The 13,103-nt window shown below is 31.6% G+C and overlaps 1 protein-coding gene across 1 annotated transcript in view; it reads left to right on the top strand.

Annotated features, from left to right (window-relative positions):
• The window catches only part of TRHDE (thyrotropin releasing hormone degrading enzyme), a 396,068-nt gene that overhangs the window by 298,572 nt on the left and 84,393 nt on the right, over positions 1-13,103 (top strand). Inside the window, exons 9-12 of the mRNA XM_025926745.2 lie at positions 199-386; positions 5,765-5,853; positions 12,225-12,355; positions 12,464-12,519. Coding sequence (XP_025782530.2) covers positions 199-386; positions 5,765-5,853; positions 12,225-12,355; positions 12,464-12,519 — 464 coding nt within the window. The remainder of the gene's footprint in view (positions 1-198; positions 387-5,764; positions 5,854-12,224; positions 12,356-12,463; positions 12,520-13,103) is intronic.

The following is a 13,103-nucleotide window of genomic DNA, read 5'->3' as shown; positions in this document are numbered from 1 at the left end:
AGCTTTCATTTATCTGTATGTATAAAGCTTAACTCAAGGCAAGAAGGTTAACTTTACTAACACATTGTATTAGCTTCACTGATTTTACATGTTTTCAAACTTAAGTAAATCATAAAGGTAAAAATAAAAATGTCTCACTGGTAATTATGTTTACAATTCATGTTTATAAAACTAATTTATGCAATTTTGGTTATAAAGGCTTTAAAAAGGAATGGAAAATATGTAAATATACAAGAAGTAATGGATCAGTGGACACTCCAGATGGGTTATCCTGTTATCACCATCTTGGGAAATACAACAGCAGAAAATAGAATAATAATTACCCAACAACATTTTATTTATGACATCCGTGCTAAAACTAAAGCGCTTGAACTTCAGAATACCAGGTACAATACTCCTTTGCATGAAAAAAACAATTGCTTTTATTAGTATGTTTCACTGTGGGTTTTTTAACATCTTGAAAAGAAATGCTGACCACAATTATAAAATGTAAGTGAAATATAGTTTTCATTTCTTTATTTACATGCGGGGTTTTCATTTTGATTCCTCTTTTACTCTCATTTCCAGATATTTTAACCATCAAAATGACAGCATACCAAAATTATATTGTTTAAGAAGACAGAGTTTAAATTATCTGGTGATTTAGAAAGATATGTGATTTCTTACTTTTCCCTGTAAATGTTTGTTGAATTAAATTCAAGAAAGTTAAGATGCATTGAAGTCAATTAAATGGAATTGAGCAAACTGAGATTTATAAAATAGATGAGAATAGAGACTATCCAGAAAGACTAATTAAAACAAACTAAAACCACAACCAGACTAACTAGTGTCTGAGCCAAAGGAACGCAAACTAGATCCATTTTTAAGTGGTCTAAGTATCAATGCTACTTAGCATCAAAATATGTTCTCTTTCCTCATTTTCAGTGTTTGAAACCATTGAACACACAACATACATAGAATTTTTATTTGTTGTAAACTTTCTTTTCAAACGCTTATTTAATTACTGAAAACAGCACACAGTGCTTCTTTCTCTTCTACTTTGTATTTTCGTATTGTTTTGTGTCTTATTAAAAGCTAAGACAAGGAAAGATAATAGAACTTAAATCAGTTCATTTCATTTTTTAAAAGGTGCCCTGAGACAAGATTGAAGGGGGGGAGACAGAAGGGATGGGGTTTAAAATTAATAAATAAAGTGAAGTGCTTGGATTAGGTTGGTCATTCTGACTCCCTAATTACCCTGGGATATTAGAACCCTGATTTTATCATCCACCAATACCTAGGAGGTGTGAGGCATGAATTATTTTTTGTTTTTGTCTTTGTTTCAATCTCCAAAAGGAATGGAAATCATTCCCAGGCAGGTTAGTTCCAAGATGGGCTATACGTAGGAGTGATTGAGAAATTCGTGAATGTTTTCTGGTGACTAAATGTGGAATGTCACTCAGGAAAGCATGGTCTTAAATGTCCTGGTCGGCATATATTTTGGCCTTCACCAAACTGCCCTTGCAGCCCAACTGTTTCAGTACAGTATTACCCTGCCACACTGTCAGGGCCTGACTCTGTCAACGCCTCTTTACTCAGCCGGATCCCGCACAGCTGCCAAATGCTGCTTTTGGTCGGTCCTCCACCCTCTCTGGCCCTGGGCTAAACCTGCTTAGGCATCAACCCTGGCCTTGCCAGGAAGTACATAAAAACTACTTGACTGTGGCAAAGTTAGAGACATTTAGGCCATGCCTTTGAGAATGATCAGTCTGACACAAACATCACTGATGCAGAAAAACATAAAGGACCCGCAAATGACAGAACAAATTTTGAACAAAAATACTCTGTCAGCCTATAACATGCATCAGATGTATCAGCTATGGGTCTGACTCTTTAAAGGAAGAATTTCTCCCAGGCTGTATAAGTACATCAGCTCTATAGAGCCTTGCTTTTGCTAGAGTTATAAAATCATATGGATAATTTTGAACCCTGAGAACTTGGCATATAAAATATTAAGAGTAAGATAATGCATGGAGTCCCTTTAATCTTGAAAATTATTTTCTATCTATTTTGAAATAACAGAGCTTGCAGTTAAAAATTTAGTATTCAATTGTATATTATTGATCATTTTATTCACTCTAACCTGTGGTCAGAGCTTCAAAACCAATTCTATCTGTCTTTTGTGTATAGCCTATCTACATCTTTATTAAACAATGCAAGCTGTTGATCCAGCAAAATACAGTGCCCACGATACATGAAACCCCATAAATTGTGGACATTTTCTGAGCCAGTATACTCAATTGTTTGTCTTGAATTTTTTTTTTTAATTTTTTTTTTTCAACGTTTATTTATTTTTGGGACAGAGAGAGACAGAGCATGAACGGGGGAGGGGCAGAGAGAGAGGGAGACACAGTATCGGAAACAGGCTCCAGGGTCTGAGCCATCAGCCCAGAGCCCGACGCGGGGCTCGAACTCACGGACCTTGAGATCGTGACCTGGCTGAAGTCGGACGCTTAACCGACTGCGCCACCCAGGCGCCCCTGTCTTGAATTTTTTAAAGCATACTAGAACATCACTACAACATTCCCAAAACATTTTTAGTGTAATAATAATTATATTTGTAGCACAGAAAGATCTTTACATCACTAAAAATTGCATAAAGTTTGATGACATATAAAACTGAATTAAATATTTGCTAGAATTTATGCACTTTGGGAGTTCTGAATTTGTGTAGTTTATTTTTTTCTTTATGAAGTTAATATATTGCAACCTTAAGTAATATCTCCTCATATACTTATGGAGCTTCTCAGAGTCCCGTGCTACAGAGAATTATATTTACCTCCACACTCATATTTTCTTTTGCTATTGACCCAATGACAGCACTCTCTCAAGGGTGTATGGTGTCTACATTAATGCTTTCCTAATATTGGTACCATTTTGAAAAGATTTCTCACACTAAAATAAGTACCTATTATTGTCTACCTTAATGTGGTTATTAGGATAAATATTGTTTCATTAAAAAAATGTGAACTATGAAGAGAGGTAGTCCCAGGGAATATTAAAGAAAAAATATCTTTGAGGTCTATTGAAATGCATTTTGTGTATGTTTTTGTTTTTGCTATTTTTCTGCTTAAAATGAGATGGCTAAAATGAAAACTTAGGTGGCTGGGACACAATCTAATTTCACAAATTCTTTTTTCTAGTCTTTTTTCAAACATAACCTACTGCAGGGTGAGATTTCCTTTATACCACACCACACTTCACTCAACAGTGTTTATGTCTTCCACCCTTTTAAGTTATAACCGTAAAGCAACCTAATTGCCACGCTTTCTTTGATTTTTGAAATGAAATTTGTGAAAAGATCAAATACGTGTTGTTTAGAAAGTTATGAAAAATAACACATAGGATTCATTGGATAGCAGTTCAGAAATGAATACAAATTTTAGATATGCTTGGTATTTTGTAATTTTTATTTTGTTTCCGTGACAATATACAGATTTTCACTGTGTGCATGCACAATCGTACATACATGCAGAGACACACAGAAGGCAAAAGCATTCTTAGAAAGAATATAGAAGACTGTTTCAAAAGTTTTACAAAATGCCCGAATGTTTGTATCCCAGTACCTTATAGTTAACTCTTTTGCATCTGAACAGCTATGTGCCATTTAGGAAGTTTCCTATATGTATGTGCCATTGACTGTAAACAACATGTAGGTATTGACATGAATCTCTTTTTCTGTACTTTAGAGACTTTTGCTGAAATTCAAATATTGAAGCATGCCATAGAAATTTTATTATAATTTCTAGCTTCACTATTTAGAAGAATAGAGTCTAACTAGATGCAGAATTATATTTTTTTATATAAGGGAAAATAGTGTTTCATTCACATTCCATGATCATGCTTAAAAAAGATATATTTATCCTTGAGGATTTTTAAACATCTTCAGTTTTACATATTTCTTGCCCTTTAACTGATACTTATTTGGCTTCACAATTTAGTTGACCCAACTCCATGTGGAAGATGCATACCAAAAAGTCAAGTTCGTAAAGTTAATCTCTGTCTTGCCCATAGAATGATTTGGCCCCTTTTATTTTACTTTGGTCTAATCCGATGTGATCCAATTCAATAGCAATTTATGGAATGCCTTCCATTTCTAGGCTTTTTAAAAATCTTTGGTACACAAATATGAGCTCATAGTTTACTTTGAGAATCAGATGCACAATCAAGCATTATTCTCTCTTAACTAATGCTTTGGATTAATCAAAAAAGAGTTATTATTTTTAAAGATCTGCTGTTAAATAAATATATATCAATTCTCTTTGTCTTTCTCACAGTAATACCGTTATTAAATATTTGTCATATTCTTAGTATTATATTACGACCTTGGAGGTATTTGATAAAGAGCTTACATGGGTTGTGTTCATTTACTTGTACTTTGAAAACAATACTTTTGGCTACTATAGGTGTGTTTATTTCCTGACCAACTGTGTAGATTCCATTGTAGTACAACATAGTGTCTCCATATAGTTGGCACTCAAAAATGTTTCTCTGGCTACATACAGCATATACTTTTAAAATTTAGAATTTTAAACATATTATTTTAACTTTTCATATTATAGATGGCAATTTGTATAAAATTGTGAATTTCTGCCAATCTTCCATTTATATTATTTTAGTATTACTGAATTCTGTTTATTGTAAGTGGGAAACATGAAATTATAACATAATCAAATTCCATACGACAGAATGGGAGGAGATGCCCTCTTTTCCCATCCCCCCCAAAACATATTCATTATATTTTTAAATTATATAACCCTGGATATGGTTCCTGAAAATTCTCAATTCTCTGTCCACTCTCTAAATTACAGAGCTCATATAGTATCTTTTCCATAAAATCACAAATATTTTTCACATACTAGATATTATTGGCTACCCCTGTTCTTAATGGTGCAATGGTAGGTCAACACTGAACTTATTTTAAGACCATCCAGCTTATCTCTGGCTAGTCACTTGAGATTAAATTGATACTACTTCATGTACAAGAATAGGCTTCAATTTTTATTCCATAAAACGTCAAATCCTAGAAAATTCTTCCCTTAATCGCTGAGACTCATGACTGATCCCTGCACATTGGTTGATGATTTTATACATCAATTTGGAAATTTCATTTCACAAAACAGAACATTAAGTGTGTCCTATGTGTTCTTTGTATTGATCTAGATTTTAGGGACATCTGATTAGTTTCTTTTTTCATTCCTACTTTGCTGAGCAACTTTAAGTGTGCTGTATTAATTAACCTTTCTGTAAAATGTAATAATAGTACTTTTTAGGATAGTTATCTGAATAAATAAGGATAATGTTGAAATGTAAATGCATGAAGCCACTGAAATGTGTACTAATTTAATATAGAAATGAAAGGAAAAGAGTTGTTTTGAGATTTTAATCAATATGTGTTATGGCTCTGATTTATTGATTTAGCTACTTTTTATTCCTAATGCAAAATGCAAATCATTTTGTTTTGTTTTGTTTTGTTTTGTTTTGTTTGCAAGATAAATTGTTTTGTTGAAAGTCCCCCTTCTGTATTGAAATTCAAACACTTACAGGCTAAGTCTGTGTAATGGCTTTGAAGAAGTGAATTCATCTTCCTTAGTTTTGTGACTGGGGAATTTTTTTTAGTGTCCCTAAAGAGTAATAAAAATCATGCAGAAGGTGCATAGCAAATGTTGTTTGTTTATTTGTTATAACCTTTTTTTATTCTTAAAGTTTCTATTTTATTTTGCAGTTACTTGTGGCAGATTCCATTAACTATTGTGGTAGGAAATAGAAGCCATGTGTCTTCAGAAGCAATTATTTGGGTGTCTAACAAAACAGGTAAAATATATTTTTTCTCCTCAGGAACTATTTGGCTTCAGATAATTGTTTAGCAACTTAACCTCTGGTTTCAGCTGTTGTAACAATGTGAATAAAGACAAATTAAAAAGAAAATATAGAAGAATGATAATTACCTCTATAAAATTAAGTATAATATAGTATAGTTTGTACATAGTCTAATTTTAATCTGCCTATATAATTATTAAATTTATTTGTGTCATTCAAAGTAAAGAGAAAATTTTAAACCAAGCATTTGTAGTACTAATTTTGGCTGTCTTAAACTGTATTATTTTATAATCCCAAATGTAATTACATTAGAATCATAACTCCCAATAGAACAGTATACCAAATAATGGAACACAGGACACATTTTAAATTCCATTTTTCTGCTATCTTGTCTTTACTGGCTCTTTAAAGAATGGGCAAGGTGATATACTCCGTAAAATCAGATAATTATAGGGACAGAGAGGAGGGGCCTTGATAGGTCATCAAAGCGTCCCCTAAACTAGGGTTAACTCTCAAGGAGCAGAGAAAGATGAGATTCTATTCTGTTTCTAAATATCTTCAAATAAGATAGTAACCTATTTCAATTCACTGCCAAAAAGCTATTTCTTGAATCCAATCTAAATCTTTCATGCTAGATGTGAAACAGGTCTCTTTAATTTCTGTTTTCTATTGAATTGAATAAAAAGGCAATTATTATCTTTTATGCAACATTTCATTTAGATTTAAATGGTCAAGTATGTCCACACTTTGTTTTTCTTATTTCTTTGTGTTCTGCTAATTGATTTCATAACCACTGTATAAGGAGCCACAAATCTTTTTTTTTTTTTTTTTTTTTTGCAATAAGTGAGGTATAAATACATAAATAAATAAAAAGTAAACATTGTTTCTGCCCCCTAAGTCTTGTTATTATAAGGGAGATGTGAGTGCTCAAAATCCATATATACAAGAAAAAGTTCTTACAGCAAAATCTAATCTACTTACCAGAAATGTAAATCCTTGTATTTCCAGTTGAATTTTTATTCAAATTTTCGTGCTATTATATTTTAACACATAATCACATATTATAATAATGTGTTTTTATTTCTATATATCATGTATAAAAGATTCATAAGGAATATAGTGATGAATTGAAATGCTTACTTTAAAATTTGGTGTTTCTACTTTTAAATTGCTTATTCTATTCTATTCTTCTCATTTCTTAGACTTAGCATTCATACCATGATTTTGAATTCACACTTACTATATTATTTATCATTTTACTTCTTTTTTACTTTCATGTGATTGTTTTATCTATCTAAATAATTTGTGATGAAATGATGAGTGAAAACAGTGAGTCATTAACCTAACAATTTAACTGTTAGAATAAAAAGTCATCCCTACATAGGATTGCTAGGGACATGAAATAGAACAGTTTTCAGAAACCAAGTGAAACATTTCTCATTGGAAGGTCCAATGGAAATGGGACAATTGGAAGAGTGCAGAGATACTGATCAAATGTCAGGATCAGACCAAAACTTTTAGGCAGTGTTGGGATTCAGGGCAAGTCTGATTCTTCTTGGATACTTCCCCAAAGGTCCATTTCCCCTAACTCCCCAGTTATTTGCATGCCGTCATTCATGATAACCTCTGGTTTCATACAGAGTACCCAGGATAGGGTCACAGCTTTTCTTGACTAATAACCACAGGTGTATTTGAGAAGTTGTTTCCACTTATAGTCTTTCATTATTAATCAGGAATAATAATAACATGATGTTTCAAAGTGTACATTTGCCTAAAATGTCACCTATATTAATCCACATGGCTGTTACACACACTATATAGAATGCGCAGTGCATAACTCTGGGAGATGATATTTACATTGACTCTCATATTGATGGCACACTTCCTCTCCCCAAAGTTGTACAGTATGCAACCTACAGAGTATAATGTGTCAGTTTTCATTAAATCACAGCAGAATCTTCAGGGTGATGAAACATTGTCCCAACTGAAATGCTCACACCTTTGTGGGGAATGCCCATTCCAAGTAAATGTTCCTTGAAAACTTTATAAATACATAAATCTGGAAGAAGCTTCCAAGCAGGACCTAAAAGAAAAACAACCATTCTGTTTTCCCTGTTGAGTCTCATTCTGACTATATTTGGTTTTGTCTTAAAGTCCTTTATTCTGATGACAAATAAAAACTGACACAATGTACAAATTGGGGGGGGGGGCAGATTGTTAACTCTTGTGTCCTTTTATATGTTATGACTTCTCTCTCTCTTGTTTTTCAAAATATAGTCAACTAGTATCAATAATAATGTTTTTCCATAAAAACATTAAAAAACTATTTTGGTCAATTCTTATCAAAATGCATCTTAAAAGTCCACCTTTTAATTATAACAATAAGATCAATGTTTTAATATTTTTCATTGTCAGTAACATAAATTTGATCTCAGGAGGTACTAAGGCACAGTCATTGGTAAATAATTAATGTATATATTTGATTTGAAACATCATATATTCTTGACACCTCAATTTTTTAAACCCTGTAGATGATTACCTAATTGATTCCAAGTTAAGGCATAGTTCATTTTAGCCTAAGAATAGTTTTAAAACCAATTTTTTAAATAATTGAAAGCAGGTAAAGGATTTATATCTTTTGACTTTAATGTTGATATACTGAGAATATAGACATTTATAAATGTAGCACCTTGGATATTGATTGACAATTAATATGTAATGGAAGGAAATAAATTTAATGCCAAATGTTAGAAAAGATTCAAAATAAAAGGGAAATTGATTCTGAAATTACAAGTAAATGTTAAAGATAGTATAATGATGTAGCGTTTGCCTTAATCATTGGTTTGTATAAGATTCGCAAGCCTTTAGAATGAGTTATTTTTATCCCCGTTTTATAAATGAGGAAGTTAAGGCTTGAGAAATAATTTGCCCAAATTGTCTTAGGACCTTCGTTTTCTTTTCTAAATTATTGCCTCTAAACCACACACACACACACACACACACACACACACACACACACACAGGATTTTGAAACACGTAGGTTGCTTAGCTGATGTGCCAAATCCTCAACACGTTGCCTTTGTGTTCACACACACTGGTTCTTTATAGGTTCTACAGAGTATTTTCTAATTCGATTCTCACACAAGTCCAGTGAAAAAGACAGTATGTTTTGCTATACCTGAGTTTGTTTTACACTAATACCCTTGTTACTTTGGCTGACTTTTTCTTAGATTTAAATTCTGATTTTTCTGTAACCAGCCAAAACTGAGTAGAAAAGCTTAATCTTCCTCTTTTCATTCTGAAAGTATAGAATATAAAAACAGAATACTATAAAATTTCAACTACTCTGTACCTTGATATAATCTAAATTTTGTGCCATTTTGGATACATTCTAAATATAATTCTAGATTGTTATTACTAACATTCAAATATAATTTCCATACTTTTTATTTTGGTACTCATCACATACCATACACACCTCATTAGGCCATTGGGAAAGATCTCTTTAAAATTCATTGCTTGCCATTAGTTAATTTGAAGAACATTTTAAAGATATAATTAACTAGAATGAAAAAGACATTTAAAAATCTATTACAAAATCTTTCAGGGAATCATTTCTCCAAAGATTTCATTTATAAGAAAGGCATAAAAATATTCATGAACAGTAATAACCTTCAGGTTGTAGTTATCAATTTAATAATAACATACATAAAAACAATAGATGCCGCCTTTTTTATTCTTATCAGATGACATAGAAGGTGTAGGGATTGTTTTCCTATTTTAATTTGTCTCTCTTCTCCCTATAAGTTGTTTATTCAATAAGTTTATTTACTTATAACTTATTCAATAAGTTTATTTTTAAAATTTTTTAATTTTTTGTAGTTGCAAGTTTTTATTTAAATTCAAATTAGTTAACATATAGTGTAATATTAGTTTCAGGAGTAGAATTTAGTGATTCATGAGTTATATACAATACCCAGTGCTTATCAAAACATGTGCCCTCCTAATACCCATTACCCATTTAGAGCCAAGCGTATCACATGAGATTAAATTCCAATCCAAAATGTGAACAAGAGATAACTTTATAAAACAGATTTCATATCATAGGAATCCATAACTGTTTCAGAATTGTAAAAACCTGAATTATGTATTCATGTATTAAATTTGATTATTTTTTAAACTTGTTTCTTTAACATTGTAATTTCTTCAAAAAGTAATGACTTTTTAGATGTTAATGATCAAATTTGCTCTTAACCCATGAATTTAATCACAATTTAAATATGTGTTGTTATATAATCCTAGTATTCTTGAAGACAGAGTTATGATTACTTAAGAGAAACAATATCCTCAGTATTTCAATCTAATTTTTTTCACTGAATTCTGACATGATTAATTGAAATCTCTCTTCATAAGGTTAGGCCATATCTTTTGTTAATTATTTGTTTTTATTTTTATATCTGTAAAGTGGGGTGACATTCTGAAGCTTCATAGGAATTGTGTGGATAAGCATATTAAAGTTTTGAAAAAATGCAAAAACAAAGTATCAGATGGTTGGGGAACTATTAATATTTTAGAGAAATAGCTGATAGATTAATTTTTTAAAAAAATAGCATAGATTAAGCTGGGTAAAATTTCAAATTAAGGAAAATAGTTCCTTTTTGCATTGAGCCACAGAATTGGAAGGCACCTTAAATTCTATTACTTAGCGCTTAGGTTATTTTCATGGCCTGAGCTCAAACATTTATGTCTAGGAGAACTGGAACAAAAATCTAACTGCCCTGCTCCTGTTCTAATTCTTGTTTCCAATGCTATGTCCCTACTTTTCAAATCAATATAAGAATGTGAAAAGTATATATCATATTACAGTAAAAGTGTTATACCATCTTGTATCAATAGAATATGATGTAGTAAAAAGGACACCAAAGTCAGAAGACCTGAGATGGACCATTTCCAGTTTTCTTGGACAATTCGATTAACCTGTCTGAGACTCATTTCTTTATCTGTTCCAACAGATACTATTTATAAAAGTGGCAGGAAAGCTGAAGTGCTATTTGAAACATTAAAGATTAGATTTTTCTATTCAATATACATATTTGGTTTTACTTTACATTTATAAAAATTGGCAGAACGTAGCATGCTTTAGATTAATGAGCCCACCCCATTCTAGACCTGAGCAATTAATAATCATTAACGTTCAGCCAATAATTTTGGGGTCACAACCTCTTCCTTTGTGGCTTCTACTTGAGAGAGAATATAAATTCAGTGTTTAAAAAAAAAAGAAAGAAAAAGGAAACCTGTTTTGTAGGCTGACGTGTAAAAACCTTGATAACAAAGTGAAAATCAGAAATTATGCATCTTACTCAGAACTGACACAAATGGTTTCTGGGATGCATTTTCTGGTTTGGAGTCACTGTGGAAATTAGATAGACCATTATGTGTGTGTGTGTGGGGTGTGTGTGTGTGTGTGTGTGTGTGTGTGTGTGTGTATACGTACAAATTATAAATTTTAAGTAAACTTAATACATTATGTAACTTCTATGAAACATGAGTCCTGAGGACATCGACAAAATGATTAGAATTGTAAACTATGCTTCTGTGAAGTCAATAGAAGCTGACATCAAAGTGAACAGAGTTCACTATCTGTACCATATTTGAAGGAGTTAAATATTTAAGTTATAAGATTGTTTTCATGGGCTTCCCTTAATTGAATTAGCTGGGGAATATAAACAAGTTACCATTTTCCAAAGTGATTCCAATAAACAGAATTTATTATCTTTGTTCTAATTATGTATAGAAATATTAGATTCTTAATCAAATGAGGTTCCTTTTCCCAACATTATTGATGATACTGGAAAGTCTGTTATTTATTTATTGGTACCTCCAAGAAAGCCCAAGAAAAAAGTCAAGGAACAATAGTGACTTTAAAATAAATGAGCCTTGTTGTTTTAATCACTTTCTTACTGAATAAAATAAGTGGAATATGCACCTAAAGTCTTTTCTTTTATTCTAGTCACATATTTATATACGATCTACCTAGAAGCCACATGAGTACAGTGGCAGATTTCTTGGTTACATTTATCTTCAGAAGAACACTGTGTATAGGTAATGGGGTTTTATCAAGAACAAAAATGTTAATTATAAGAAAACAATTAATTGAGGTAATAATGAGTAACCAACTAAAGGTTTTCTAGTAAATTCTAGATATAGTGATTAATTGATTAAAGAGTAGATTTCAATTAAGTATTTATGATGGTGTTCTCTTTTAATTATTGGTAATGTAGTATCTGCTATTTAGAAAATATGCTTCATATGATTTTAACCCATAATTTTAAAATCTCTTTTACCCCCCAAAATGCTGTTTTCAGAGCACCACAGAATAACTTTGGACAAAGGAAGCTGGTTGCTGGGGAACATCAATCAAACTGGCTATTTTAGAGTCAACTATGATTTAAGGAATTGGAGATTATTAATTGATCAATTAATCAGGAACCATGAGGTAAACTGGATTTATTCATCAAAGATCTGTTTTGATATGTGAACACCTGCTGTTTTAATTCTAAGTGATTCCTTTTTTTTTTTTTTCCTTTTCTGGTTTACCTCCTAGGTTCTCTCTGTCAGTAACAGAGCAGGTTTGATCGACGATGCCTTCAGCCTAGCCAGGTATGTTTTCCAGTGGATCTTCACAATAAAATTAATGCTCATAAGACTTCCTCTAGTAAGCTAAATGCGATAGGTTTTGATAAGAAACCTTTTAAGTACAATTTCTATGTCCCGTTTTTGTATTTGGATATGAATTATATTCAGGGTCCCAAACTTTTGATCAATAGTAGCCATAGGGTATTTCTGAGTCAGGAGAAGCTTGATCAATTTTCACTGTAAGTTCAATTTAACACTAGAGATTAATAATCCCTTCCCAATTTCATTAATGAACTCTACAAAATGACCATTGTGCCATATTTAATTTTTGATGGAAAATACCTTCAAGCATCAGCAATTTTTTTCCTAACATATACTCATATATCTTTTTTTAATGTTTTTTGAATGTGATTCATTATGAAAGCTTGTGCTATAAGACAGAAATAAATATTCCACAGAGTAAAGCTGTTCTGGACAAAATGTATATCAATCTTCTAGCAGAAGCCTTTAGTTGTACTAGTTATAGTAATATTTACATTAATGTCATAATTAGATTTATAATGTTAAAATGAGTTATTCCTTCAAATAGTCATTAAATGCTTATTTAC

This window comes from Puma concolor, chromosome B4, assembly GCF_028749965.1.
Source record: "Puma concolor isolate L17-30 chromosome B4, mPumCon1.1.hap2, whole genome shotgun sequence".
Lineage (NCBI taxonomy): Eukaryota > Metazoa > Chordata > Mammalia > Carnivora > Felidae > Puma > Puma concolor.
Note: the sequence above shows the minus strand (reverse complement) of the source record. Positions and strands in the feature narration are given on the sequence as shown.